General features: G+C 64.3%; 5 protein-coding genes across 5 annotated transcripts in view; 4 read left to right on the forward strand and 1 right to left on the reverse strand.

Annotated features, from left to right (window-relative positions):
- The window catches only part of LOC136056464 (F-BAR domain only protein 1-like), a 4,645-nt gene extending 319 nt beyond the window's left edge, over window positions 1-4,326 (forward strand). Inside the window, 18 exon segments of the mRNA XM_065748668.1 lie at window positions 3-53; window positions 255-433; window positions 504-528; window positions 633-828; window positions 911-941; window positions 943-1,021; window positions 1,100-1,194; window positions 1,196-1,516; window positions 1,518-1,683; window positions 1,971-2,083; window positions 2,174-2,276; window positions 2,394-2,505; window positions 2,596-2,751; window positions 2,942-3,074; window positions 3,162-3,361; window positions 3,454-3,518; window positions 3,621-3,785; window positions 4,056-4,326. Coding sequence (XP_065604740.1) covers window positions 3-53; window positions 255-433; window positions 504-528; window positions 633-828; window positions 911-941; window positions 943-1,021; window positions 1,100-1,194; window positions 1,196-1,516; window positions 1,518-1,683; window positions 1,971-2,083; window positions 2,174-2,276; window positions 2,394-2,505; window positions 2,596-2,751; window positions 2,942-3,074; window positions 3,162-3,361; window positions 3,454-3,518; window positions 3,621-3,785; window positions 4,056-4,078 — 2,213 coding nt within the window. The 3' untranslated portion in view covers window positions 4,079-4,326.
- Window positions 4,327-4,528: 202 nt separating this feature from the next.
- LOC136056457 (N-acetyllactosaminide beta-1,3-N-acetylglucosaminyltransferase 3-like) lies at window positions 4,529-6,666 on the forward strand. Its single transcript, XM_065748659.1, has 2 exons — window positions 4,529-4,590; window positions 5,281-6,666. The coding sequence occupies exons 1-2, from the start codon at window positions 4,564-4,566 to the stop codon at window positions 6,403-6,405; spliced, it is 1,152 nt and encodes a 383-aa protein (XP_065604731.1). The 5' UTR covers window positions 4,529-4,563; the 3' UTR covers window positions 6,406-6,666.
- Window positions 6,667-7,057: 391 nt separating this feature from the next.
- JAK3 (Janus kinase 3) lies at window positions 7,058-13,490 on the reverse strand. Its single transcript, XM_065748702.1, has 24 exons — window positions 13,390-13,490; window positions 12,840-13,043; window positions 12,639-12,762; window positions 12,449-12,560; window positions 12,100-12,245; window positions 11,739-12,015; window positions 11,471-11,593; window positions 11,229-11,386; window positions 10,973-11,084; window positions 10,700-10,886; window positions 10,486-10,607; window positions 10,279-10,410; window positions 10,117-10,201; window positions 9,897-10,030; window positions 9,474-9,612; window positions 9,249-9,400; window positions 8,673-8,823; window positions 8,451-8,590; window positions 8,166-8,355; window positions 7,938-8,062; window positions 7,685-7,857; window positions 7,479-7,596; window positions 7,279-7,389; window positions 7,058-7,205 (listed from the first exon to the last, which is right to left on the reverse strand). Exons 1-24 carry the CDS (start codon window positions 13,475-13,477, stop codon window positions 7,089-7,091), a joined length of 3,420 nt encoding a protein of 1,139 aa, XP_065604774.1. The 5' UTR covers window positions 13,478-13,490; the 3' UTR covers window positions 7,058-7,088.
- Window positions 13,491-14,049: 559 nt separating this feature from the next.
- On the forward strand, window positions 14,050-20,062 carry LOC136056465 (sodium/iodide cotransporter-like). Its single transcript, XM_065748670.1, is given in 18 exon segments — window positions 14,050-14,455; window positions 14,680-15,071; window positions 15,184-15,249; window positions 15,543-15,594; window positions 15,704-15,771; window positions 15,844-15,998; window positions 16,104-16,244; window positions 16,505-16,634; window positions 16,753-16,841; window positions 16,941-17,053; window positions 17,946-18,016; window positions 18,118-18,204; window positions 18,276-18,469; window positions 18,867-18,970; window positions 19,060-19,157; window positions 19,233-19,305; window positions 19,308-19,427; window positions 19,641-20,062. Coding segments are annotated over 18 exon segments (2,781 nt in total).
- CCDC124 (coiled-coil domain containing 124) lies at window positions 19,963-27,620 on the forward strand. Its single transcript, XM_065748692.1, has 5 exons — window positions 19,963-19,989; window positions 20,408-20,579; window positions 25,791-25,977; window positions 26,283-26,397; window positions 26,728-27,620. The coding sequence occupies exons 2-5, from the start codon at window positions 20,421-20,423 to the stop codon at window positions 26,930-26,932; spliced, it is 666 nt and encodes a 221-aa protein (XP_065604764.1). The 5' UTR covers window positions 19,963-19,989; window positions 20,408-20,420; the 3' UTR covers window positions 26,933-27,620.
- Window positions 27,621-27,980: the final 360 nt, after the last annotated feature.

Here is a 27,980-nt window from a genome sequence, read left to right on the forward strand (position 1 = left end):
GTGCCCTGAGGTGGACGAGGACGGGTTCAGCGTGCGCCCAGACGCTGCCCACAGTATCCTTGGGGTGCAGTGATGGGGTCTGGGGTGGGTGGTTTGGGGGTGGGGGTGTTTTGGGGTCTGGGTGTGTTTTGGGGCTGTGGGGGTGTTTTAAGGGTGCAGGGGTGGTTTTGGGCCATGGGGGGGCTTGCAGTCTTGGGGTGTTTGGGGTCCAGGGGGGTTTTGGGGGTTCAGGTGTTGCCTTGACGGGGGCTCAGCAGAGGCAGAGCACCACAGCTGCTCCTCCAGCGATTCGGACTACGATGAGGATGAGCCCCGCAGGTTCCACGTGCACATCAAACCCGTACAGCCCCGCGAGGGGGGGGGCAGCAGTGGGGCCACCGTGGAGCAGCTGAGGGCCACCGTGGGAACCTTCATCCTGCCACCCGGCGTGGGGGTGAGGCTGGGGGATGTGGAGTGGGAGGAGGGGGGGCTGTGCTGGAGCTAACGACCCCCATGTCTTGCAGGGCACCGTCAGGAGGCAGTCGTCACGTGAGTGCCACCTCGTGCCCCCCCGGCACTGCCCGTCCCCGTACCCCATAACATCTGCTGTCCCCATGTCCCCTAACATCCCCTGTCCCCATGTCCCTCCCCAGGGCACACAGCGGCTCTGTCCGCAGCCCCGAGTGCTGCTGACCTGGGGGGGCCACAGGTGCCAGGTGAGGCCGTGCCGGGGGTCCCGCTGTCCTGGGGGGTCCCACTGTCCCTTCCCCCCTCCATGTCCCCAACTGCGTCCCCTCTCCCTGCAGGTAACAGCGTGGGGAGGGGACACACGGTGGCACAGACGAGCAGGTATGGGGTGGGTGAGGTGGTGCCGGTGGGGGGACATTGAGCCCCGTGCTGGGCACTGAGCCCACCCCCCCCACCCCCATAGCTGCCCTGGGAAGGTCCCGGTGGACGCAGTGCCCCCCATGGAGGCAGTACCCCCCTGCCGCGCTCTTCGGGCCCCCCCTGGAATCAGCCTTCGAGGCAGAGGATTTCCCAGGTGAGGCTTTGGGGGGGGGCGGACCTCGCTGTGCCCCCCCCCCCCCTCCCAGCATCCCAACACCACGCTCTCCCGCAGCACCCCGTTCCTACGTCCTGACCTCCTCTTCCTCGCCCTTCTCCTCCTCTTCCCCGGAGAACGTGGAGGACTCGGGGTTGGATTCCCCCTCGCACCCCCGCGCCCGTCCCATCTCCGGACTCGAGGCCGTGGACTCCGCCGGGGCAGCAGAGCCCCCTCCCCAAACGGGGGGCACCGACAGACCCCTCCCCTGCGCTGCCCTCGGCCTGGGCCCCCCCCCGGCCGCGCAGCCCCGGGGGCCGCCTGCCCGAGCTGCCCGGCTTCGCTGTGTTCCCTGGGGCTGAGGGGCTCTGGGAGGAGGGGGACGTGGGGGGTGTGGTGTCCCGGGGACGGCCCCGTGGCACTGCCCCCCCTCTGCAGCCCCCCTCACCCGATCCTTTCGGGGAGCCCTGGGCCCGGCCCCGCAGCCCCCCCCGGGGAGCGGCCCCTGCAGCCCCGACCTTCCTCCAATTCAGCTTCGTCCTCCTCCTCCTCCCCGGCCCCTCCAAGTGGGGGGGAGTCCTCCAGCCCCTCCCCGTGGACATGCCCAGGGCTGGGGATGAGAACCACTGAGGGTGGCACTGCGGTGCCCCCCCCCGAGTCAGGTGAGTTCTGTGGGGCTTCCCCTCAGTTACCCCCAACTCTGTCTCCAGTCAACCCCAGCTCTGCCCCCACTCATCCTTACCTCTGCCCCACATTGCCCCCCAGCTCTTCCCCCAAATTGCCCACAGCCGTGCCCCCCCAGCTCTCAGCAGCCCCATGCATCCAAAGGAGGAGGGCTGAGCCTGCTGTGCTCCAAGCCTCCATGAACCCCCCCCCCCACTATGGAGACCCCTACCTCTCCTTGCCCCCTTCACCCTCGTGACCCCCTCCCCCCCCTCTGTGCCCACAGCCGCCCGCCCCCCCGCCGCCGCCCCCCGCGAGGTCCCACTGGTGGCCCCCCCTCGCCGCTCCCGGACGAAGCGCCCGGCGGCCGGCCCGGCTGCAGGCAGCAACAGCGACCTGGTGCGTGGGGCTCCGGGGCACGGGGGGGGGCAGCACCCCCCCGACCCCCTTCCCCCCCCCCCACTGACGTTCCCCTCTCTGTGCCCGCAGTCGCGCTCGCTCAGCCCCCCGCCCTCCTGGAGCTGCCCCTCGCACTCAGCCCCCGCCAGCCTGGGGGAGCGCGGCTTCTTCTCCGTGTGCCCACCGCCCCTCGGTGCGTCCGAGTGGGGAGGGGTCCTTGGGTTGGGGGGGTGTGGGGAGCTGTGGGACCACCTTGCGGGCGCTCATGGGGTGTTTTCCCCCCCCCCTTCTCCCCCTCCCCCCCCTCCAGGGCTGTCGCGGGGTCCCAGCCCCGTGGTGCTGGGCTCTCAGGACGCGCTGCCTGTGGCCACCGCCTTCACCGAGTACGTGCACGCGTACTTCAAGGGGCACGATGCTGACAGGTAAGGGGGGGTCAGGGATGGGTGGGGGGGCTCTGTCAGGGTTGGGGTCCCCCTGGCTGCCCACCCGCTGACCCCTTCCCGTCCCCTCAGCTGCCTGGTGAAGGTGACGGGGGAGCTCACCATGTCCTTCCCCGCCGGCATCGTGCGCGTGTTCAGCGGCACCGTGGCCCCCCCCGTGCTCAGCTTCCGTCTGCTCAACGCCGGCGCCATCGAGCAGTTCCTGCCCAACGCTGAGCTGCTCTACAGGTACGGGGACACGGGGACACGGGGACACGGGCTGTGGGGTGGTGGCAGCACGGAGCTCGGGGCGCTGGGGGTCGCCTGGTTTCTGGGGAGGACCCGTGCACCCGTGAGGGATGGGTGCATGGGGTGCAGGGGTCCCCTCCCCCTGGGGGTGGCTGTCCCCGGTGTGGCCGCAGTGTCCCCACCCTCGCAGTGACCCCTCCCAGAGCGACCCCAGCACCAGGGACTTCTGGCTGAACATGGCCGCGCTGACAGGGCAGCTGCAGAAACAAGCAGAGCAGAGCCCGTCCGCCTCCTACTACAACGTGGCTCTGCTCAAATACCAGGTGAGCCCGGCATCCCCCCCCCCCCCCCAGCCCACCTCTGACGGGGGTGACGGCATCCCACCCCCCCTTCCTACCCCGCCCCCCCAGTTCTCACGGCTGGGCCCCGGCTCGGCCCCACTGCGGCTGTGTGTGCGCTGGGATTGTGCTCCTGGAGCCACGAGGGTCAGCGTGGAGTACGGGTACAACGCGGGCGCGCTCGCGCTCCCCGTGCCCCTCGCCAACGTCCACGTGCTGCTGCCCCTGGACGAGCCCGTCACCAACGTGCGGCTGCAGCCCAAAGCCAGCTGGTAAGGGAGGAGGGGTCCGAAACGGATTGGGGGGGCGGGGGGAGGTGGGGACGGGGTGGGCTGCGTGGAGACACGTGGAGGTGTCCCCGCAGGAACCTGGAGGAGAAGAGGTTGCTCTGGAAGCTGCTGGATGTCCCCAGCGCGCCCGGGCAGGGAGGTGAGGCTCCGTCCATCCGCACTCCGTGCACGTGGGGGACAGGGATGTGACCCCCACCTCTGTGCTGCCCTTTTCTCCTCCCCTCCTCCCCCCCCCCCCCAGGCTGCGGGCGGCTGTCTGCCAGCTGGCAGCCGCTGTGTGGACCCAGCAAGCCCAGCCCGGTGGCAGCACAGTTCAGCAGCGAGGGCAGCACGCTGTCGGGTGTGGAGGTGGAGCTGGCAGGAGCTGGGTACCGCATGTCCCTGGTCAAGAAGAGGTTTGCCACGGGTACGTGGGGTCCCTCCCCTATCCCCCGCAGCCTGAGGTGCTCGGGGTCCTTTCTGTGCTGCTCAAGGTCTCTCCCCTGCACCCCCACAGCTCTGGGGGCACAGGGAGCCTTCCTCAGTCCTCGAGGTGCACACAGTCCCCTCCCCCTGCAGTCCTGGGGTGCAGGGGGTCCCTTCCCTGGGTGCCCGTGCCCCATGGCAGCGCTCAGCCTGGCGGGTGTGTGCCCCCATCCTCTCAGCCCCCCATCTTTCAACCCCCTTTCTTCCACAGGGATCTACCTGGCGGGGTCCTGAGCCGCCTCTTCCCAGACCCCCCCTTGGTTGTGTGAGCTCAAAGCACTGGATGGAGCCTGGCGGGAGGGGGTGCCTTCCTCCTCCTCACTCCACACCCTTCTCCCTCCCCCCTTCTTTCCTTCCCGTGGCTGTAACTACATCACCTCCTGCTGTTAAGGGATGGACCCCCCCCCATCCCGTTCCTGTGCTGTGAAGCTCTTTTATTAAACACTTTATTTTCTAATCACCGCCTCTGCTCCACGCTGCCCATCTCCACCACCTCTGGGCTGCTCCCTGGTAACGAGCTCAGCTCCCGGGGTGGGGGGGGACTCTGGTGCCAAAGGAGGGGGTGGGGATTGGGGAGATGGGGGAGGGGTCAAGGCTGAACTGCGTGGCACTTCTCACACCCGTGGGTGCTGCTGCCCCACCTGTTCTGGGATGGGCAGATTGGGTGGCACCAGGTGTGGGGAGGGCATTGCGGATGTCCATTCCAGTGACACACAAGGATGGCTCCGGTGCGGCTCTGTGGAAAGGTACTGGGAGCTCTGGGGGGGCTCAGTGGGGCTGGGTTGGGGGGGGGGTTGGTGCTCAGGGCTTCGTGTGCTTGCAGGGTGGGCTCTGGGATGGGGCTGGGTCTGGGGGAGGTGGGGGGGGGGCGGTGGGTCCTCGTGGGGTTCCCCTGCTGCGTGGGATCCTTGTGCTGCGTGGGGTCCCCCTGCCCGTAGGCTCCATTTTTATGGGGGTGGGGGCTGCTCACATCACCTGTTGGTGGGCTTCGTGCATCCGGAACCACCACTCCGCACCTCTGCTCGACGTGGGTGCTCCCGTGGGTGCTCCCGTGGGTGCTCCCTCCCATGTGCTGCGGCTGTGTCTGTTTGCTTTGCGTGGAGCAGCAGCTGCCCGGCAGGTCTGGGTGCCTGAACCTCTCCCCGAGTTCTGGGAAAGGAGGCGGAAGTGGACTTGGGACTAAAAGGATGGAACAGAGGAAGGGAGAGGGCAGGACGTGAGACACTGCGTGCCCTGCTGTGGGGCACGGGGGGGGGAGGGGTGGAGCAGAGGGAGCTCTGCGTCCAGAAGCAATGGGGTGCAGTGTCCCCGGGGTGGCTGTGGGGTACCCTGAGACCCCCCTCCCCAGAGTCCCTGTGGGTTCTGTGAGGTGGAGACGCCTTCAGCCTCCGCCGTCACCATCAGTGCACATCTGACCCGCGCTCCCCGTCCTGCAGATCCTCTCCCCGTGGCACCACGCACTGCACAAGTGGGGTTTGCTCACAGTGGGGACCCTGGGGCTGTGCTACCTGCTGTCCCCCACCGCGTCCCCGTGGGCTCGCTCAGCCCCCAGCCCCACGCTCATCTCCAGCACAGCCCCCGCGTCCCCCCCAGCTCTGCCCAGCATCACCCCGTGCGTGGCCAACGCTTCAGTGCAGAACATCTCTGGCTTTGCTGATCTGCCCAAGCAATCCCAGGACTTCATGAGCTACCAGCACTGCCGCACGTTCCCGCAGCTCCTCGACGTCCCCGGTAAATGCGGGGGTCCCGAGGGCTCCTCCAACGTCTTCCTCCTCTTGGCCATCAAATCCTCCCCGGCCAACTACGACCGGCGCGAGGCGATCCGTAAGACGTGGGGTCAGCAGAGAACCTTCAAAGGGGTTCAGATCCGGAGGGTGTTCCTGCTGGGGGTGTCCCCCAACGCGCGGGACGCGGCCAAACTGAACCGGCTGCTGTGGCACGAGCAGCGCGAGCACCGCGACGTGCTGCAGTGGGGCTTCAGGGACACCTTCTTCAACCTGACTCTGAAGCAGCTGCTGTTCCACTCCTGGCTGCTGGAGCGCTGCCCCGGGGCGCGCTTCATCTTCAACGGGGACGACGACGTCTTCGTCAACACGGACAACGTGGTGTCTTTCGCTCAGGGCGTCCCCAGCGAGCAGCACTTGATGGTGGGGCAGGTCCTGGCCAACACGGGGCCCATCCGTAACCCGGCCAGCAAGTACTTCGTGCCCAAGCAGCTGATGCCGTCGGAGCTGTACCCGCCGTACTGCAGCGGAGGAGGGATGCTCATGTCCGCCTTCACTGCTCACACCATCCACCGTGAGGCGCAGCACGTCGCGCTCTTCCCCATCGACGACGTCTACCTGGGGATGTGCCTGGAGAGGGCCGGGCTGGCTCCCACCTATCACAACGGCGTCCGGCTTGCGGGCATCTACGTGCCCCGCCGCTCTGACCCGCTGGATCCCTGCTACTACCGGGAGCTGCTGCTGGTGCACCGCTTTGCGCCCTACGAGATGGCCATGATGTGGCACGCCGTCCGCGAGCCCCAGCTGCGCTGCGGGAGGAAGGTGCACGTCTTCTAGGATGGACCAGGAGGGACTGCGTGGCTGCTGCTGCTGCTCGAGGGGTTGTGCAATGCTGCTGTGGGGCTGAGCTCCGGATCCAGCCCCTGGGTGCACCGTGGAGGTGCTGCCCAGCTCTGCCCCAGCTCGCTCCGTCCCGTGGCAGGGTGCTCCTCTCGGCACCCGGGGACAATAAAGGAACACGTTTTGGAGATGAGGGCACTGTGCCCGCTGCCGTCCTGCAGTGCAGGGGGGATCAGGGGGGAGTGGGGCCTCAAGGTGTCCCCCAAAACCCCTTTGTCCCCTGTGTCTGCTCATCCGTTGTGAGAGGGCACAGATCTGAGGTCCCCACTCCATCCCCAACCCCGTAAGCCCCCCACACCCCTGCTGCCCCCCAGCTGCCCTCCTCCTGATGTGCACAGAGGTCTCCGGTGGCTCATAGGAGGCCGTAACCCCCCCCCCCCCTTCCACCTCATGTTCCCCTCCCTTCACTCCAGCTGCCAAATTCTGCCAACGTTTATTTGAAATCACTCAAACCCAATTACAAAAAGGGGGGGGGAGATGGGGGGGGGGATCACAGCAGCACAACCACAGCAGTTAAAATGCACTGAAGCACCGTTGCATCCATCGGTCCGTCCACCACACCCTCACACTGGGGGGAGTGTGTGCCTGGGGGCTGCGGGGGGGGGGATTTCACGCACCCATTACCCACGGGCGGTGCCACGGCCGTCCCGCAGTGCCTCGACCCTGGCTGCCAGCTCACTGAAGGTGGGCCTGGCACCGGGGGCAAACGCCCAGCAGCTCAGCATCACGGCGTACACCTATGGACAGAACGGATGGGGGCATGGGGGAGGGCCACGGCCTCGCTGTGCTGGGATGGGGGGGGGTCCTCACCTCCACGGGGCAGCCCGGGGGTGCTGGGAGCCGCTGGGAGTCCTTCAGCAGCTCCAGTAAATGGCAGATGATCTGTGCTGGTTTCTCGGGGCCCATCATGCGGAGGAACTCCTGCGTGGGATCGCAGTGATTGCAGGGCATGGTGGCACGGGGGGGATGGGGAGGGGGGGGGGAAGGGCACAGCAAGGCGGGGGTCTCACCTCCGAGGGGCTCCTGCTCTTGTGGCTGTAGGTGAAGAGCTCGTAGAGCAGCACCCCAAAGCTCCAGACGTCGGATGCTCGGGAGAAGACGTTATCAGCCAAAGATTCGGGTGCGTACCTGGAGGTGGGAGCTCTGAGCACCGGGTCCCACCATGCCCCCCCTTCCATCCCCCCCCCCCACCCCGCCCAGCACTGTGGGGCCTCACCAGAACACGGGGCTCTGCCCAGGCTCCTGCACCACATAATAGTCCTTGTCCTGCGGCAGCAGCTTGGCCAGCCCGAAGTCACCGATCTTCACATGGGTCTCGCTCTCCACCAGGATGTTCCTGCTGGCCAGGTCGCGGTGCACGCAGCGCTGGGCCCCCAAATACTCCATGCCCTGCACGGCACAGGCACGGTGCCATCACTGCATCCCCACCTCGACCCCACTGCGGGACAACGGGACCCCCTGGGTCCCACCTTGCAGATCTGCCAGGCGTAGAGCAGCAGCGTGCGGTGCTCCAGGCGGGGCTGGTTCCTCTGCAGGTATTCCCGCAGGCAGCCGTCGGGCAGGTACTCCATCACCAACCGCAGCCCCCGGTGCCCTGCAGCGTGCAAAAGGTTTAATGCAGCAGGGTGCAAGCAGCGTGCACGCACACCCCTCCCTGCCCTCTCCCCACGACCCCTTCCGTGCCGCCCCGCTCTCACCGCGGCTGTAGCAGACACCCCGGTACTTGACGATGAAGTCGTGCTGCAGTGAGTGCAGGATCTGGATCTCCCTCTCGAAGTCCCGCAGCTCCTTGGCCGAATCCTGCTGCAGTTTCTTCACGGCCACCAGCTCGCCCGTGCTGTCGCCCAGCGGGTCGTAGCGACACAGCTCCACGCTCCCAAAGTTGCCCTAGGAAGGAAGAGGGGGGGGGAAGAGCTGGGTGGGCACCCGGTACTTTGCCACCCCCCGGGATGGGGGTGTGGATGAGGCCGTTTGTAGCCCACCTTGCCCAGCAGGGAGATGTACTTGAGGTGCCGCTCCTCAAACAGCACAGGGCTGTGCCCCACTGCCACGCGGCCGTACCCCCGGGAGCTCTCCCGCAGTGTCACATCGGTGGGTGACAGCTCCGAGAGCAGCTCATAGTCTGCAGGTGGGGGGGGGGGAGGGGACAGAAGGTGAGGTGGGGGTCCCGTGCCCGTGCCCAACCCCGTGCCCGCCGTGCCCACCGGAGGAGATGAGGCTGTTGATGTCGCGGATGATGGCACGGAAGCAGGGACGCCTGCTGGGTGCGTAGTGCATGCACCGAGCAATGAGTGCAGCCAGCTCGCTCCAGCGCGGGGCAGGAAGCTGCAGCAGGCCCTCGTAGAACTGCAGCTTCTGGGGGGGGGAGGAGGAGGAGGAAGGGGCACGAGGACCAGAGCTGTGCCAGCACCGGAGGACAGGATGGGTGCGGTGTGGGGGTCTGCCTGTCCATGACACAGCCTAGACTGGGGGCACCCATCCCCACCCCCATCCCACCCCATTCCTATCCCCACCCCATTCCCAACCCCACTCTCAACTCCACCCCATCCCCACCCCATTCCCATCCCCACTCCCATCCCCACTCCCATCCCCGCCCCATCCCCACCCCAACCTCTTTCCCATGTGCACTGTGACTGCAGTTTGAGGTCACCAGAGCAGGGAAATGCCACAGCAGGGCTGGCACGGTGTGTGCCACGGGACGGGGTCACAGTGGAATGGGGTCACACGAGGGCAGGGGGTCACAGGAGCAGGGCCACGGCGGGGGAGGGGGGCATCCCCACCTTCTGCGGCTCCAGCAGGCTGATGGGCATGTTGCCCCCACTGAAGATCTCCCACAGGGTCGCCCCGAAGCCCCACTTGTCGGCCGGCAGCGCCAGGCTCTGGGGGTCACTCAGGCACTCGGGGGCCACCCAAGGGATGCGCTCCACCAGCACTGGAGAGAGGGGATGGCCTGCTCAGCACCACAGAGGAGGGGAGGACACCCTCCCCCACCTCAGGGCACTTACGCTCCTTGCCCAGGACAGTGATGCTGACACCGGGGTCGTTGAGCTTGATGAAGGGGGGGCTGCCACTGGCTGCATCCCCCTCCCGGGTCAGCAGCACCTTCTTAGCGGAGACGTTGCCGTGGGTGATTTTCTTGTCCTCCTGGGAGGGGACAGGGACCCTGAGCATGGCAGGGATCCTGGCTGGGGGGAGCCCCAGTGCTCAGCCCTGCAGTGGGGCTGGGGTATGTGGGACCAGTCGGACCAGCAGGACGGGGCTGCTTGGAGATGTGGGGCAGGGGTGGGTGGGAGCCAGTGGGACACGGGTGCACGAGACACGGATGGTTGGGGGGGTTGTGGGAATACAGACGCGAGAAGCTGTGGGGACAGGAGTGGGGGCACGTGGTGGGGTGGGGGGGAGCCCTGGGGTGCTGGCCATCCGCTCACCAGGTAGTTGAGTGCGTACGCCAGCTGCTTGGCCACCTGCAGCTTCCAGCTGGTCGTCACCTTGCCCTCGCTGTGGTTCTTCTTCAGGTAGAGGTCCAGGGGCCCGTGCCTGACGTACTCCTGCACCATGATGCCTGCGGGCAGGGGGAGCAGGGCAGCCCTACGTGTGCACGCTGGGGGCGGTGGCAGGGCACAGGGGACGGGGACAAGGGACACTCACTGTCCTTGCCGAGGCTGACGCCATGCAGCAGCACCAGGTGCTTGTGGGACAGCTGGCTCATGATGCTGGCGGCCTCCAGGAAGGACTGAGGGGGAGATGGATCAGGGGGGTTGCGGGATGGAGGTGGGTGGGTGCTGAGGGGACCCCCACCCCCAGACTCACCTCGGAGCAGTTGCGGTGGCTGCTGTCCATCACCTTGAGCACCACTGGGGTCTGGTAGAACTCATCGTCCTTCTGGTCCCTCTTGATGCCTTTGTAGATGTGGGTGAAGGAGCCCTGCCCCAGGCTCTCGCCCTGCCCATGGGAGGGGACGTTGGGTGGGGAAGGCCCCCCCTTGGCCCCCGGCCCCCCCTCCCCATCCTGCCATACCCTCGTGAGGCTCTCAGGGTCGATCTTGTGAAACATCATCTGGCTGGGGCTGCGGCGCGGGGCGGGGGGGGAGCTGGGGGGCCGGGGGCATCCGCTGCGCACAATCAGCAGGTTGGACTTCTCTGGAGGGGGGGGGAGGGGAAACGAGGGGGGGCTGTGACGTCGTGTGTTCCCCCCCCCCCCACAGACCCCCATCCCCCTGCAGCGGTGTCACCTCGAGGCAGGGGTGGGCAGCACGTGTCCAGGCACAGCTGGGCACCCTCAGCCTGCAGCCCGCAGCGCCCGTAGGTGCCCAGCAGCTCCTGCAGGCTGCAGAAGCGCCGTGCCAGCCCTGCCAGCCAGAAGCTGCCATCCTCATCCCTGCGGATCAGGCAGCGCTTGTAGTCCTGCCCTGAGCTCGTCTGTGGGGCGAGAACGAGCTCAGCACTGCGGGCACACGGAGTGGGTGTGTGCGTGGGGGGGGGGTCTGCGTGGTGCTGGGCCCCACCTCGGTGCACACGGTCAGCAGGTAGCTGTCAAAGTCCTGGGGGCTACGGCGCAGCACGAACAGCCCCCGCTGGGCCCCCGCCGCCTTCAGCTTGCGCACGGCGAACTCAGAGCTGCAACAGCACGGCTGTGGGGAGGGGGGGCACCCCACGGCCACCCCACGGCCACCCCACGGCACGTCTCAGTGCTCCCCAAGCACGGTGGGCAACGGAGCATCCCCTCCCCCCACCTGGGGGTGGGGGTGTCCTCTCACACACCTGATGGGCCCGTGGCATTGGTTCTCCACGTCCTCGAGCAGCCGGGGGGGGGCCACCTCCTCGCAGAAGTAGTGGTGGGGGTCTGCAGTCAGCCGGTAATAGCCGTCCACCAGGGCCACGAAGGAGAGCGCTTCCCGCAGCGTGGGGAACTCCACCTCCTGAGCGAGAGCAAGACGAGCCCCCCAGCGTGCTGTGACCCCCCCCACGCCCCCCTCCCCCCCCCGGAGCCCCCCCCAGCTCACCAGCACCCTGTTGTCTGTCTTGGTGAGAGTGACGATGCGGTTCTCCACGGGGCTGCCGTCGCGGCTCGCCTGCTTGATGCTGACATCAGCGATGTCGGGGAAGTCACAGAAGTGCTGGCGGCTCTGCGGGGACACCGGGGTCTGCCCTATGCACATCCCCCCACCCCACGACCCCCCATCTCTCCACTCATCCCACACTCAACCCCTCCCCCCCCCCTTAACCTCCCTCCCTACAGCCGGACCACCCAAGGGGTCGGGGTCTCCGCACCTCAGATCCGCCGCAGCTCCACGAGACGCCGCTGTCTGCGGACACGTGGATGGCGATGTCGCCGTCGGGGCCGCGCCCCTGGAAGCTCTCCTCGGCCCAGCGGCACCGCAGCCGCTCCAGGTCCAGGAGGTATTTGAGCTTCAGGCAGCGCCCGTCCGCCCCGCAGCCCCCCATCCTGCGCAGGGACTGAGCCACGCGGCGGCGGATGCGCTTGCGGGTGAGGAAGCTGTGCTGCTGGATCCGGCACCGCAGCGGCTCGGGGATGCAGGACTTGTAGCTGAGGGGTAAGGGGGGAGGTGAGGCAGGAGGAGGTGGGTGACCCCCCGCCCCCTGCCGTCCCCGAGGTGAGGCTCGCGCTCACCTGATGCAGCTGAAGACCTGCTCGGGGCTCTGCCACTTCTCCTTGGCGATGCGCAGCATGTCCAGCACCGCCAGGCTCAGGCACTCCTCCTGCCCCGCCAGGCTCAGCGCCAGCTCCACGCGTCCCGCGATGAAATCACTGCGGGACTGGGGACAGAGACACGGCTCTGAAGCCCCCCCTGGTCACTGCCAGCCCTGCCCATGCGCCGGCTGTACACCCCCAGAGCCCGGCTCCATGCACGGGGCTGGGGTGGGTACTGTGCAGCCCCCCCACCCCACGGTGGGTGGGTGGGTGCGGCACACAGTGCGTGTCCCACCTCGATGCAGGGGCTCAGCGCAGCACGGCTCACCTGGGCAAACAGGTAATCGATGACGGGGTAGTCCAGCACGGGGCTGGGGCGGTCGCTGGGCAGCTGGAAGCGGTGTGCCTGGCCCAGACCACACCAGTTGGGGAAGAAGAACCTGTCAGGGGGGGTTTGGTTGAGCTCAGTGTCACCCCCCGTGCTGCACAGCCCCTATCAGCCATCAGAGAGTCCCCACCTGATCCTGTACACCACCACCTGGCTGCGGGCATCCTCCACCGTGAAGAGGTGGTTGGGGGGGTACCAGCAGCTGAGATCCTCCGTGGCCAAAGCGAAGAGTGGGTGGCAGATGGGCAGCACGCCTGGGGACAGAGGGACAGCGCTGTCCCCGTGGCCGTGAGCACGCAGGATGGGTGCACAGCCGGGGGATGCTGCTCACCGCAGGCCTTGGCTGCACGCACACACAGCTCCTCGGCCGTGTACTCCCCGAAGGTGAAGGTGAGGACGGAGGTGGAGTCGGAGGGGGCCTGGGGGGCCCGGTGGTAGAGGTACACCTGCAGCGTGCCGGGCTCCGAGGAGGACAGGCTGCAGGAGCGCCCACCGATCAGCGGCGTCTCCTCCCCCAGCGGGGCCATGGTGGGCACTGCGGGGACAGCAGTGCTCAGTGTGATCCCCGTGTGTGTGTGTCCCGTCCCCCCCCCCAAGCTGTGATCTCCAAAAATGCCCCCTGCACTGAGATCCCCAGGAATTGGGACCTCTTTTCCCAGGGGGTAAAGCCCCACAGTGTCTCGAGGGCTGGGGTCCACCTCCCATTGCTCCCTTTGCAAGTGGGGAAACTGAGGCACGCCGCTGCTGTTGGGCACTCTGCAGCAGGCAGCGCGGGGACACGCTCGTGCCCTGCATTGCACCTGGCCTGCTGAGCACGTGGCTCCATCCCTGTGTAGGGGGGGTCAGCCAGAACCCACAAAGCCCCCCACGTCCCACAGTACCTGGGCTGTCCTGGTGGCCTCGCTGGTGCTGTGTGCTCCGTCCTGGGTGGGGCTGCGTTTTCTGGGCTGCGTAGGTGGCTGCGAGCATCAAAAAGTCCCCATGGTGACTTCCTTCCTGCCCGCAGCGTCTCTGTGCAGAGGGAACTTCCTGATGAGGGGGGTGGCACAGGGTGGGGGGGGGGTGGGGGGGCAAAGGAGACACCCCAGGGCACCCCCAGCTCTGTGGGCTCCGCAGTGCCCCATGTCCCACCCTGCCCCCCAACCCCCCTGGCCCAACGCTGCCTCGCGTGCCCCATATTCCACTCCCAGGACCTCTGGGAGCCGCCCACCCCCCTGTGGGTCCTTGCAGGAGCCCCGTGCACCCATCCTGATGCTGGTGGGAGGGGGGGGGGGGGTGGGGGGGCAGCAGCCACTGCTGCTTTTTCACCCAAAGAGGAGAAGGCAGCAGTGGGGCCACGATGCACCATCCCTGCAGCCGAACCTTGGGGCCGAGGGACTTTGTGACAATGCTGAACTGCTGGATGTGCCCCGCGGGGACAGCGCGTCCTTCTGCAGAGGGGACAGTCCCCAGGTGGCGGCTCTTCCTGGGTCTCAGCCCTACTTTTCAGGCGTGGGGACCAACCTGTCCAGTGTGGGACAAAGCAGCTCTTATACCTGAGAATGAGGAAGCAGGAGCAGCCCTCCTTCAGCGCACCCCGAGGGGAAGAACCACGGCCCCATCCTCACCCTCAGGACAGGGACCCTGCACGGGTGGGCGGCAGGGAAGGGGTTATTGCTGCGGCCCCACGCAGCTCCACGTCCCTCCCCACGCCGTACCCTGCCTCCTCCTCCTCCCAGCCCCGCGCCCCTCTGGCACTCTGCGCCCGCCGAGGTCGGGGCCGGATCCCTGCCAGCCCTCGGGGGAGCAGCCCGCAGGGGAGGTGTTTTTTGCCGGGTAAAGGTTTGTTTTGTCGCCGGCGGGAGATAAGTGGTGCTCAGCACTCCGTGTTTGCGCTGGGTTTGGGGGATTGCTGCGTCCCGGCCGTGTCCTTCGGCCACTTCACTCCGTGGTGCCACGGACTGGGAGGTATTTGGGGTATTGGGGGTATTTGGGGTATCTGGGGCGCTCTCTGGGGCTGCTTCTTGCATGATGACAGGGATGGGGATGCGGCGATGCTCTGCTCTGCACTCCTCAGCACTTTGCACCTCCACAACCACCCGATGCTCCCTCTCTCTGCAGTGCTGCTCCCCTGGACCCACCGAGACCACCCTGCCCTGCCCCACCCGTGGCTCCTTGTCCTGTATCCCCAGGGGTGGGGGCCACCACCACGCTGGCGCCACCAGGCAGCGCGGAGGTGTGGGCACCGGAGCCCCTCACCTTCAGCCTCTGGGACTACGGGGTGTTCGGGCTGATGCTGCTCATCTCCACGGGCATCGGGCTATTCCACGGGCTGTCCAAGGGCGGCCAGAAGACCTCGGAGGACTTCTTCATGGGCGGCCGGCGCATGGCGGCGGTGCCGGTGGGGCTGTCGCTGTCGGCCAGCTTCATGTCGGCTGTCCAGGTGCTGGGGGTGCCGGCCGAGGCGTACCGCTACGGCTCCAAGTTCCTCTGGATGTGCCTGGGGCAGCTGCTCAACACCCTGCTCACCGCACACCTCTTCCTGCCCGTCTTCTATCGCCTGGGGCTCACCAGCACCTACGAGGTGGGCACGGAGAGGGGGTAGGGGGATGCATCCCCCCTGCGGTGGGGACCCTGAGGGTGGGGGGATGGGATTCTCCCAACCCAAACCTGCGTTGCTCTGTCTCTGTCCCCAGTACCTGGAGAGGCGGTTCGCACGGAGCGTGCGGCTCTGCGGGACGCTGCAGTACGTGGCGGCCACGGTGCGACCCCGGGGGGGAAAGAGTGGGGGGGAGGGGGCTGGGATGTGGGGTGGGGGTCCCCGCTGCACTCTGCCCCTAAATGCCCCCCTTGTTCCCGTGTGCGTGCTTTTACCGTGGCTCCAAAGCAAACACAGCCCTGCGGGACGGCTGTTTGGAATGGAGAGCCAAGTGTTTTCCCAGCTCCTGCACGCTGTGCTGGGGCAGCACCAGCACATCCCCCCCCCCCCCCCCCCCCACCCCTGCGGGCATCGGGCGCTGCCCTGACCCCCCCACCCCCCACCCCATCCCTGCAGACGCTGTACACAGGGATCGTCATCTACGCCCCTGCTCTGATCCTCAATCAAGGTACGGGGTTGGGGGGGGAAGCAGGACAGCATCCACGCGTCCTTGTCCCCACACCTCTGCCCATTTCTACCCTGAGCACCAACGCTCATCACCATCGTTTCCCCTTTAGTGACCGGATTGGACATCTGGGCCTCCCTGCTCTCCACCGGCGCCATCTGCACCTTCTACACCACCATAGTGAGCACAGAGTGGGGGTCCCGGGGGGGCCCCGTGGGATCCCCAGTGCTCACTGTGCTCCCTCTGTCGCAGGGTGGGATGAAGGCTGTCATCTGGACCGACGTCTTCCAGGTCTTCGTCATGCTCTCCGGGTTCCTCGCCGTCATCATCCGGGGGCTCCTGCTGGTGGGGGGCCCCTCCAGGGCGCTGGCCATCGCCACCAACGGCTCCAGGGTGAACTTCAGCGAGTGAGTCCCTGTGTGTGTGTGTGTGTGTGTGTGTGTGCGTGCCCCCCCCGCAGCCCCCGGATGCTGCAGTGCTCTGAGCTGCCCCCCCTCACCCTCTGCCCTCAGCTTCGACCCCGACCCACGGAGCCGTTACACCTTCTGGACCTTCCTGCTGGGTGGCACGCTGGTCTGGCTGTCCATGTATGGTGTCAATCAGGCGCAGGTCCAGCGCTACGTGGCCTGCAAGAGCGAGAGGGAGGCGAGGATGTGAGGCGGGGGGCAGCAGGGGGCACGTAGCCCCAGTGCATGGGGGTGAGGGGCTGCGCTGGGGGGGTGGGATGCATGCAACGCTGGGCAGCCGGCCCCTGCATCCTGCATGGACCCTGCAACCTGGCACAGAACGGCACTTTGGCACAGATTGTACCCCTGTGTGCCCCCCCCCCGCATGGCTCCTGCACCCCTGCCCAACCCCCGCAGCCCTGCTGCACCCGGCGGGGCCGTGCTGTGATCGCACCCCGTGCCCGCAGAGCGCTGCTGGTCAATCAAGTGGGGCTCTTCTGCATCGTCTCCAGCGCGGTGGCCTGTGGCCTTGTGATGTTTGTGCTCTACAAGGACTGTGATCCCCTCCTGGCTGGTCACATCTCGGCCCCTGACCAGGTACAGCTGCACCAGATCCATCCTCTTGAGCACTCAGTTGAGGGCAGCCAGGGGAAATGGGGACGAGGATGCGGATGGGGGGTCCCATCTGCCCCCCTGACACGACTGTGCCCCCCAGTACATGCCCTACTTGGTCCTCGACATCTTCCAGACGTCCCCTGGGGTACCCGGACTGTTCCTGGCCTGCGCCTACAGCGGGACCCTGAGGTGAGGCCGCCTGGGGACCCCGATGTCCCCAAGGAGGGGATGGCTCTGCGCAGTCCCTGCCCTCAGTGCAGTGTGGGGCTGAGCTCTGTGCCCCCCCAGCACCGCCTCCACCAGCATCAACGCCATGGCCGCCGTGACAGTGGAGGACCTGGTGAAGCCCCGGCTGCCCACGCTGTCACCACGGAGGCTGACGTTGGTCTCCAAGGGGCTGTGTGAGTGGGGACAGGACTGCTGCACAGCCCTGATGCCACCCTGTGCCACAACGTGCCACCCTGTGCCACAACGTGCCACCATGTGCTGCGCCGTGCAGCCCATCCTGCACCGTGCCATGCTGTGCTGCATTGCATTGTGCCGTGCTGTGCCATGCAATGTTGCACTGCAGTGGGCTGTGCCGTGCCACGCCATGCTGTGTCAATGCTGCTCTGTGCCACACAATGCTGCTCTGTGCCATGCAATGCTGCTCTGTGCCATGTAATGCTGCTCTGTGCCACGCAATGCTGCTCTGTGCCACACAATGCTGCTCTGTGCCATGTAATGCTGCTCTGTGCCATGTAATGCTGCTCTGTGCCACACAATGCTGCTCTGTGCCATGCAGTGCTGCTCTGTGCCATGCTGTTTTCTGCTCTGTGCCATGCAATGCTGCTCTGTGCCATGCAATGCTGCTCTGTGCCATGCAATGCTGCTCTGTGCCATGCTGTTTTCTGCTCTGTGCCATGCAATGCTGCTCTGTGCCATGCAATGCTGCTCTGTGCCATGCAATGCTGCTCTGTGCCACACAATGCTGCTCTGTGCCATGTAATGCTGCTCTGTGCCATGCAGTGCTGCTCTGTGCCAGGCAATGCTGCTCTGTGCCACACAATGCTGCTCTGTGCCAGGCAATGCTGCTCTGTGCCACGCAATGCTGCTCTGTGCCAGGCAATGCTGCTCTGTGCCACGCAATGCTGCTCTGTGCCACGCAATGCTGTTCTGTGCCATGCAATGCTGCTCTGTGCCATGTAATGCTGCTCTGTGCCATGCAATGCTGCACTGTGCAGTGCAGTGCAGTGCTGTGCCGTGCCGTGCCGTGCCATGTCACAGCCCCCCTCCACCCCTCTGTCCCCACAGCCCTGTTCTATGGCACTGCCTGCATCACGGTGGCTGCGTTGGCCTCGCTGCTGGGCGGTGGCGTGCTGCAGGTGAGTGCCCCCACTCCGTTCCCCTCTTGCTCTGCACCCGCACCCAGCACGCATCGCTGGTGGCCAGAGAGCCCTCGAGGCACCTCAGGGTCCCCCTGCAGGGCTCCTTCACCGTCATGGGGGTGATCGGCGGCCCGCTGCTGGGAGCCTTCGTGCTGGGCATGTTTGTGCCAGCGTGCAACACAGCCGTGAGTGCTGGGCGGGTGTGGGGCGTGGGGCTGGACCTCCCGGCACCATGCAGACCCCACTGCTCGCCCAGGGTGTGTTTGGGGGTCTGGGTGCCGGCCTGGCTCTCTCGTTGTGGGTGGCAGTGGGTGGCAGCCTCTACCCAGCTCCCGCCGCCATCGCCGGCGTCCTGCCCACCTCCGGAGCCCATTGCCCACTCTACAACAGCACCACCAACCACACTCTGCTGCTGGGACCCCCCCGGCACCCCGGCCTGGAGCCTGCACGGTGAGAGGGGACGTGTGGCAGGGATGGGGGTGGGACGCAGCAGCGTGGTTGTAGGGAGGGCTCGGGGCAGCTCCCAGCTGTCCTTATCCACTCTGATGTCACTTTGTCTGTGGTGACATCGCAGTGCTGTTTGGATCACGGTGATGTCACACCAGTTTCCTTGTTCATCTGTGACAGCACACCGCTGTCCTTGCTCCTTGTGGTATCACACTGCCCTTGCAGCAGGGGGGGGGTTCCTTGTTCACTGTGGTTTCCAACCATTTTCCTTATTATCTCACACTGCTGTCCTTGCCACTCATGACCTCACACCATTTCCTTTGCCCAATGTGACATCACATCGCCTTTCTGATGGCCGTGACATCACCCCCACCCCCCCTCACACCCCCACCCCCAGCAGGCCGCCCATCGTGGGTGACTTCTATGCCATCTCCTACCTGTACTACGGGGCCCTGGGGACTCTCTCCACCGTGCTGGTTGGGGTGCTGCTCAGCTACGTGACGGGTGAGCCTGCGGACACCAGGGGCACATTTGGAGGGGGGGGCTGCCCCACGCTGCTCCCTCACACCCTGCTATGCCCCCCTCCCCCACAGGGCCCACCAAGCAGGCACGGCTGCCCCCAGGAGTGCTGTGGTGGGACATCACGAAGCAGATGTCCTCGGTGTCCCCAGCGGGGGGGTGTCCCACCAAGGTAACCCCTCAGACCCCCCCACCATCACACCTAAAACCCCCTCCCACCTCCCGCTTACCCATCCCCTTTCCACAGGTCTGCAGAGACCCCCAGGGGGGGCCGTGTCCCGAAGACCCCCCGGTGTTGCTGGGGCTGGGGGGGCAGGCACGGCCCCACCCCCAACACCACGGTGTCACCGAGCAGCTGCTGCAGGAGAGCCACGTGTAGGGACACGGGGCGGAGGGGGACACGGGGGAGGGGCACAGGCACGAGGAGAAGCGCACCTCCCGTGTCAGTGCCCCCCCCTCGGGGGGGAGTGGGGTCAATAAATGGGGCGGTGGCTCCATGGGACACCGCGTCTGTGTGTCACTCTGTCGGTGCTATGGGGTGCGGGGGGTCCGTGGTTTTGGGGGGGAACAATGAGGAGGTCCCGGCTGTGCGGGAGGGGGCGTGGTCAAGCACTACCACGCCCACCATGGAGAACAACGGGTCACGCCCCGTCAGGCCACGCCCACCGCTGCCACATCGCCCCGCCCCTCTCCGCCGCCATCTTTGGGTGGTTGCACCGTGCCGCCATCTTTGTGCCGGGCACGTGGATGCCAGGAGCGGTGGGAGATAAGCGATCTTCTCGCGCTCCCTTCCCCGCGCTGCGAGCGTGGGTGCGGATGCGGATTGTCTCCCGCTCGTCACCGTCCTTCCGCCGTTCCCCCGGGGTTTGTGTCCGCTCCGTGCCCTTAACAAAGATGGCGGCGGGAGCGCCGCGAGGCTGCGGGCGTCGCTTCCCAACCCCGCGGGGCGCGCCGCGCGGAGTGATGACGCACAAAGCGCGCGACGGGCGGAGCGGCGGAGCCGGGTTAGGAGCGGGGTACGGGGCGGCGGGGGGCTCGGGGTCCCCTGGGGGTGGGCTCCGGAGCACCGCGTCATGAGCGGCGGCTGGTGCTGCTGGGGGGCTGTGCTGGGTGCGGGGGGGGTGTGGTGCTGCTGGGGGGCTGTGCTGAGTGGGGGGGTTGTGGTGTTGGGGGCTGTGCTGGGGGAGCTGGGCTTGGCAGCTGCTGGGTGAATGGGGCTTGGCAATGCTGGGAGAGCTGTTGTCGCAGCAGAGGTCTCCCAGTGCCAGAGATGTGGGAGCAGTGCGCTGAGGTCCCCTCTGAGCTGCGGGGATGCGATCACAAAGCTGTGAGGCAGCAGCAGGAGGGGGCGCCCCGGGTAGGGCTCTGTCTCTGCTCGGTCAGATCCCTGGTGGGGATCTGAGGCTCTTTGCTTCTCCGCAGAGCACCGTGAGTGATGCCCAAGAAGTTCCAGGGGGAGAACACCAAGTCGGCTGCTGCCCGTGCGAGGAAGGCTGAGGCAAAGGCAGCAGCTGATGCCAAACGGCAGCAGGAGCTGGAAGATGCCTACTGGAAGGATGACGACAAACACGTGATGAGGAAGGAGCAGAGGAAGGTGAGTGGCTGTCAGGTGGGGGGGGGATCAGGAAGGGTCACTTCTCGCCCACTGTCACGGAGCTCTCAGGCAGAGCAGCTGGAGTGAGAGCTCTTTTGGGAGCTAAAAGAAGTGGAGTGTGGGGGTGAGCGTGAGTTTGGTGTGTGGTTGAGAAATCTCACGGGTTGCAGAGCTGCCCCCTGAAGGAAGGGGAATCAGAGCTGCGTTATAGGAACCGTGGGGTTAAGGAAGTGCTCAGGGACTCTAGGGCTTCATTTTCTTATTTTTCTTTCTTGACCAGGCAGATCTTTAGTGTTTTGTATTTTCCCTTTTGGTTTCCTTTCTTCTTTTTTCCTTCTACAAAAAGAAATAAAAGAAATGATCTTTGCTGTTTCTCCCCAGCTCAGTGTGCCACAGATCAGGATATCTCCCAGAAATAAGTCTCTCCCTGCTTTGCTCTGTAGCAGCTCACTCCACTTGCTGTACACCTGCCTCAGAAACCAGAGGAGCTCATCAGAGCTCATCTGTAGTTATTTGCTTCCCAGAGTTACCCTGCCTCAGCACTGGGCAAACTTCTGACTATGTGGATTTTTCCAGAAGTGATTGTTTAAGGGTGACTTATCAACACTTGTTTGCCCTTTTGCTATCTGGGAAGGGTTCTGCTGCAGATACAAATGGAATTTATGGGGTTACTGGTTTTGTGCTGCTCTGTTTGGCACTGCCTTTGGGCTGGTGGGAGGCCAGCGTGACCCTGGTGGCTGTGTGTGAATTCCTCCCCCCCGATACGTGTCCTGACATTTGGAATTTGGAGTCCTGCGTGCTGTTCCCCAACACAATCCTGTAATGCTGCTTAATTACTTCCTGGAACAAGGTCTTATTATTGCACTGCTTAAGGGTATTTTTCTTTTCTTTTTTTTTTTGTCCAGCAGTGACCTACTTTGCTGCTCTTCCAAAGCAGCCTCCTGCAGGAAAGGGGCGTGGGAGCCTGGGCAGGGGCACCTGGGCTGTTAGCTCCAAAATTTGGGTCTGCCTCCAATCCTCACACAAGGCTCTGGGGAACCCGGCGTGGTGGTTTCCCCTCTGCAAGCACAGAGCTCATTCGAGGGAGGGGAGATGATTCAACAGGAGTTCATCCTCTCCTTCTCTCTCCCGGGTTTAGGATGTTTTAGGGGCATTCAGCCTGGTGGGCTGCTGGCAGCTGTAGCTCCTGGCTCTGTCTTCCACCACAGTCCCATCGGAGCTGATTTCCTCCCCAGGACCCTCGTGATGACCCACGGCTCAGTGCAGCAGCAGCGAGGAGCTGCCCTGTCAGAGCAGCTCCGGTTTTGCTGGTGGTTCTGGCATGGAAATAACCAACAGGACACGCTGCTGCACCTTCACAGCCCTCTCCTCCTGCCTTCCCCCAGCTCTTCCCCATCTCTCCGGGTGATGGCAGTAACACGTTAAGAGCGTGGCAGCTCTGGCTGGGAGCGGGTGGGCATGGCTGGAAGCCTTGGGCCGTCGCCCAGCAGGACACGTGTGCAGAACAAACTGCCTTTCATCCCTTCCTCGCCCCGGGGATGGGCCTCTGAGCTGTGGACGAGAACGCAGCGTTTTGGTGGGGGATTCGTTGGCTCTGCATGGCAGCTTTGGGGTTTCTTTAAATACCACCCAGCTCTGCGAGCTGATGGGGGATGGCACTCGCCTGGTGGCTCCGTGATGCATGAAGGAACATCTGAGCTCCTGCCACCAGCCTGCAGTGTGTGTGTGTGTGTGTGTGTGTGCCTCCTCTGGCACTGCAGCACAGCAGAGTCACAGCTTGCTACCCTCCCAGGAGAGCTCCAGCTGTGAAAGCACAGGATCTTCATGCTCCCTGCTGAAAGACACAGGTTTTTCCCCCAGAGAGCTGCATTAACGTGCAGATATCTCTGTCCTCTCTGTCCCTGCCCATCTTCACACACAGTTCAGCTGCGGATCGCAGCACTCTGCTCTCATCTGCCTGATTGCCTACTGTCCTTCTCCCCATGCAATTAACTAAAGTGTGTCTGGTGGTGGAACAGCCGCAGACGTGTCCTGGGCGAAGCTGCAGGGAGGCTTGGAAGGGTGACAAGCCATTAAATGCACCGAGGTGTTATGGGAAGAGGGCTGGTGGCCGCTCTGTCAAGGGCAGAGGTCTCGCTGCAGGGCTTGCACCTTGCTCTCTGGCTGCAGTCCCTCCTGCCGAGGTGCAGGTCCCAGCTCCTGCTGTCTGTCTGTCTGCAGGGGGAGCTGCCCTTTGCTCTGTTCAGGCTGTGTTCTGCTTGCTGAGCTCCCTGCTGCTGCTGCCTGCCAGCCCTCCCCACCATCCTGCTCATCCTTGGCATCGTCCTGCGGGTGAGCAGTGACTGTCCCTCTGATTCAGTGCAGAATTACTCAGCTGTGAGCAGTGGGTCTTACTCAGATGAAATGTTGTCCTGGGGGGGACAGCTGTGCAGTGCCAGGTTGGCAAAACTGGAATCCCATGGTTTGAATGAGAAAAGCAGGAGCAGGGAGAGAGAGGAGAGAGCACCCGACAGCGAGCGCTGGCACTCAGAGCCCAGAACCATCCTCCTTTTGCTCCAGCATCACTCCAGTGTTCACTGGGGCGCAAGGAGGGCAGGGGGTGACCCCATCTCCAGCCCTGCTGTGCAGCAGGCAGCCTGCAGGGCTCTGGGACTGGGTACGCCCCTCTCTCTTTGCAGCTCCATCCCTTCTTTGTGTCACTTTGTGCCATGCTAGAAGCTTCTCCAGGCTGGCAGCAGGCCCTCTGCCCTCCTCGGGGGCCACATGCTAAGAGGTTGATTGGGAGCACTGCTGCTTCTATTGACCACATGCGTGGGACCTTGTTCTCCTCCTGTCTCACGGGTGGGGGGGCTGTTCTGAAAGCTAATGAATTTCTCTTGGCTCAGACAATTCAGTTCGAGGCTGGAAACCAGCAGCTGAACATGCAAATCCCTGTGAACAGAATTGTCCACTGAAAGAAATCTCGCCCACTGCTCCTCCCGGTGCCCTGCAGAGTGCTGCCGTGTTGAGGGAGGAAATTGTTCATTCCTTCTCCAGTTTTCTAATGGCTCTGCTGTACCTTTCGCTTACGCAAATGCGAGCTGCCCTCCCATCAGGACGTTTAAGCTGACTCATAAAGGATTAGCTTGCTTTGGCCCGACCTGGGAAAAGCTTCAGGAAGGGCTGCTCTGGGATCGGGGATGTCCACTGCGTGTGGGGCATCTCCTGTGGGGGTCAAGGAGTGGGCTGTCTGCTGGAGAAACCTGAGTGTGCCGAGTTTGCACGGCCTGTGACAGATTAGTGGCAGTGCTGCCTTGTTTGCTTTCCACAAATAGCAACTTGATGGCAAATGCCAGAGCAGGGAGCAGCATCTCCCAGCAGCAGGAGCAGGGAGGGGAGCAGCAGGGCGAGCTCTGCACCCTGCTCAGTCCTCTGATTTCCCCTTTGTGAGGTGGCTGTGTCCTCCTGGGGGAGTTTTGTTGGGAAGGGGCTGACAGCAGTGGAGTGCTGTCCCTGTATTGCTGCGCCTTCAGACATGTCGTCATCCCAGCTGGGCTGTGTGTGTGACTGCTGAGCTGGCTGGCTCTCTTCTGTAGCAAGCAGGGGTAAAAGATGAGCTCCTCCAACTATAAATAACACTTCTGTTCTGAAACGCCTTGCTCCCTTCCCTTGGACCAGCACTGCTTGTCTGCATCTCCTTCTCTGCCTCCTGAATTATGCACGGCTCCTGCAGCCCAGCACCTGGTGACCCTACTCAGCCACACCTTTGTCGGGCTGGGATGCAGCCAGGGCTCAGTTCCCTTGCACAAGTCGGTGTCCTGGGCACGCTGCCCTCGTCCTGTCACGGTGCTGCCTCTCCTGAGCGTGCTTTACATGTGATGGGGCGGCTGCAGGTAGGCTGCACTGCAGGTTTGCCCATGCTTAGGGGACACAGACAGTCCTCCCCCTTTTGGGACAGCTGGGGAGAGGCCGTTCACCTCCTCCCTGGTCAGGGAGGCTGAGAATGCGTGCTCATCTTTAGAAGAAAAAAGGGGAAGCTACCAGGAGGACTCGGGCAGGGAAAGCTGGTGTCTTAACTGAGCTTGCACTCTGAAATCCTGCACGGTCCGGTTGCCAGGGCATTGTGCCTCAAGGCATTGGCACTGTGTGTTTAATGGCCGGGAGTCCGGAGGCAGCCAACTGCAATAAAAGCTTCGTGCCCGCAGTGGCTTCGTTCCCATCCTTGGCCGCGGCCCCAGCGAGGCTTCCCCGTCTCAACCCGGGGTGAAGGTCTGCTCCCTGCTGGGTCTGGGAGGCAGCAGCCCCGGGGCGTGTTTTGATTCAGCACGGGTGAGCTTTGATTCTGCTTTGTGATGGGTTTTTCTTTAAACTCTCGAGCTGTGCAGTGACTTAATGCTCTGCTGGTTTCCTTTTGGCGTGGTGAAGCCTTAAGCCCCGGCCTCGTGACGCACCTCTTTCTGCCCCCGTGCTTTCCGCACACCTCCCAGGACAGCTGACTGCAGCAGTGCTGTGCAGCTGCCTTGGAGTGATGCTGTCACCTGCTTGTGCCATCCCTGTCAATTATGGATGACACCCGTCATCAGGAGTCCGCACAGCTCACCTAAATACAAAACGCTTTGCAGCACACAGCCCTGACCCCGGTGGAGATGTTTGTTGCTGTTGCTTTTTAGTGTTTTTTTCCCCCACACTCTGCTTGCTTAGGGAGGGGAGGAATGGGTGCGGTGTGCTCAGAGCTGCTGCAGGCCTTCTGTGTGCCCTTGACATGCTCTTCCCTGGCCCTCGGAGGGCAAAGTGGCACTTCAACTCCACTTGGAGTGCTGGAAATCAACACGAGAGCTGTGTTGCTGGCTGGGTTCTGCCTCACCCCTGCCCTGGCTCTGTGGAGGAACGTAAGCCAGACCCGAGGACGGACGCAGCCTCTCGACGCACTCATCTCAAACAACTGCTGAACTTTCAACCTCCGACCACTTATTAAAATGGAAGTGGAGAACTTAATCTGATTGTTAGCAGCCCTGGCTGCTGCCTCGTGCTCTCATGGGCTGCAGGGCTGTGTTTCTCAGTGCTGACTGCAGACTGCTGCGTGCAGATGGGGAGGGGGGAACGGCTTCCTTAGGGCTGGGGCAGGGGCTGCAGCAGGGCTCTTGCAGGGTGAGGTGCCTGTCCTCATCCCCAAGGGATGCTTTCCTGCTCCTGTAAGGGGCTTTTGATGACTCTGTCCCCTCTCTGTTCCAGGAGGAGAGGGAGAAGCGGCGGCTGGAGCAGCTGGAGCGCAAGAAGGAGCTGCAGCGCCTGCTGGAAGAGGAGGACTCCAAGCTGAAGGGGAAGTCACCCAAGCAGGCCACGCCAGGCAAAGTCACCAGGGCCCAGATTGAGGAGACCATCAGGAGAGACCAGCAGCAGAAGGAGAATGCGGACACAGGTCAGTGGGAGCTCAGGAAGGTGCTGAGGGGAAGGGGAGGGGGTGAGTGCTTGGAAAGGAAGAGCTGCAGGCAGCTTTGTCTGCCCAGCCCTCGTGTGGAGGGAGGGGAAGGAAACCTCCCCTCTCTTTGAGGTGGAGAGCTGCGGAGTGAGCGCTGTACTTCTCGAGGCCGTGGGCTCTGGCTGAGTTTTCTCTGCACTTCCTTCAGTGCCTTGGAAAAAAACAAAAAAGGCCGTGCCTCTCCCGAGGATGTGACAGCGAGGATTTGGCGATAACAGTTCTTCCTTTTCCTCTCCCGTGTGCAGTGGAGAAGGAGAAGACCCACTTGGAGGTCCCCTTGGAGGAGAACATCAACAGACGTGTCCTGGAGGAAGGAACAGTGGAGGCCAGGACGATTGAGGATGCCATCGCCGTCCTCAGGTGCTCAGCCTTATGGGGACGGTGCTCTTCTTTGAGCTTTTGCTTTCCCCCCCCCAGACCCAGCTTTCCCTCCTGCCCTTTTACGCTTGCAGCCTTCAGCCCCGGCACTGAGTGCAGCTCTGCCCCTTGAAACGAGCCCTGATGTTCTGTGCAGTGTTTCAAGTGGGAAAGGGGGGTGGGGAGGGGGTGGGGAAGCGTCGTGGGGTTTTCTGCTTTATCACCAGAGCTCCTCTGTGCTCACTGACAGCGGATCAGAGCCGGGCGAGCAGCAGTGCCTGCTGGGAGGTGTTTTTGATGTGTGTCTGTGTGAATTCCCTCCCCCCCCCCCAGCGTTGCCAACGATGTGGACCGGCACCCCGAGCGCCGGATGAAAGCTGCCTTCACTGCTTTTGAAGAGGTCAACCTGCCACGCCTGAAGCAAGAGAACCCCAACATGCGCCTGTCCCAGCTCAAGCAGCTCCTCAAGAAGGAGTGGATGAAGTCTCCAGAAAACCCCATGAACCAGAGGCACAAAGCTTACAACAGCCAGAAGTAGGATTGGAGAGCTGCTCATCCCCCACGGACGGCGTGCTGGAGCGGGAGCCACGAGGAACCTCCTCCATTTCGCTTCCCATCCCCACCCCTTCTTTCTGTCTCTCCCTGTTGTCGGATTGAAGACCAGCACGAGGCCTCAGCCCCCTCCAGCACCCCGCTGTCCTCGCTCTGAGTGCTGTCCCCACACCCTCACCCCACCCCTCCCTCCAGCCCGGGGCAGCTGGTGCAGAGCTGCAGGGCCACTAACACTACTGTTGTGCTTCTGAGTTGGGTCGGTGTCTTACGCAAAGCTACTAACGTGCTTCCCAACCCCCAGGGTGGAGCACCCACCCCCTGTGAGGTGGGGGTCCCACTCTTCCTGCCCCTGGACCTGAGCTGGAGTGCATCCATCCATCTCTGTTCGTGCTGTGCCAGGAGAATTGGTGCAGATGTCCTGAGATCACCACGAGGAAAGTGCTTCCCCTCTGCTCCTGCTGTCGGTGTCCCTGCGGGGATCTGGGGCTGTGCTGTGTTGGGGTGAACCCCACTGGGGGTCGTGGGCTCCGTCGGTGCCTTCCAGGGGCACAGAAGGCACAGAGCAGCGTGCTGTGACTCCTGCCCTGCCTGCGTGGGACACGAGTGCAGGACTGTGACTTTCCTGGGGGAGCTCAGGGCTTCGTGCACCTCTGCTGGGCCAGGAACACTCCAGGAGGAGGGGGGGGCTGTACCATGCAGAGGGGCTATGAAACCCCTGAGCCCCTCACTGCCCCCTTCCCCCCCCCCCCCCCCCGGGCTGTATGCAGCACCCAGGGCCAGGCAGAGAAGGTGCTGAGCTCCTCTGGGTGCTGTGGCAGCACCAGGACACGAATCCTGCACCTCGCTGGGAGTGAGCAGTGGGTGTTCCTCATTTCTCCCTCCTCCCCCCCCCCCCCCATGCACTTTCACATTTCCCATCCCCTTTGCAATTTTTAACACCCCCCTCCCCACCCCATGCTCCATCCTATGGGTGCTGACCCGGTCCCTGTGCATCCATACGGAGTGGGCAGTGGGGATGGGGAGGAATGCACGCA

Source organism: Cyrtonyx montezumae, unplaced genomic scaffold (assembly GCF_038088225.1).
Source record: "Cyrtonyx montezumae isolate F1298 unplaced genomic scaffold, pur_monq_1.0 scaffold_51, whole genome shotgun sequence".
Taxonomy (NCBI): Eukaryota; Metazoa; Chordata; class Aves; order Galliformes; family Odontophoridae; genus Cyrtonyx; species Cyrtonyx montezumae.

Coding starts and splice junctions, on each gene's coding strand:
- LOC136056457 (XM_065748659.1), top strand. CDS start 4,564: ATGGCTCCGGTGCGGCTCTGTGGAAAG. Junction 4,591..5,280: donor CGGTGCGGCTCTGTGGAAAG/GTACTGGGAGCT, acceptor CCCGTCCTGCAG/ATCCTCTCCCCGTGGCACCA.
- JAK3 (XM_065748702.1), bottom strand. CDS start 13,477: ATGCTCGCAGCCACCTACGCAGCCCAGAAAACGCAGCCCCACCCAGGA. Junction 11,387..11,470: donor AGACAGACAACAGGGTGCTG/GTGAGCTGGGGG, acceptor GCTCTCGCTCAG/GAGGTGGAGTTCCCCACGCT. Junction 7,390..7,478: donor AGAGCAGGAGCCCCTCGGAG/GTGAGACCCCCG, acceptor GATCCCACGCAG/GAGTTCCTCCGCATGATGGG.
- CCDC124 (XM_065748692.1), top strand. CDS start 20,421: ATGCCCAAGAAGTTCCAGGGGGAGAACACCAAGTCGGCTGCTGCCCGT. Junction 20,580..25,790: donor TGAGGAAGGAGCAGAGGAAG/GTGAGTGGCTGT, acceptor TCTCTGTTCCAG/GAGGAGAGGGAGAAGCGGCG. Junction 26,398..26,727: donor GATGCCATCGCCGTCCTCAG/GTGCTCAGCCTT, acceptor CCCCCCCCCCAG/CGTTGCCAACGATGTGGACC.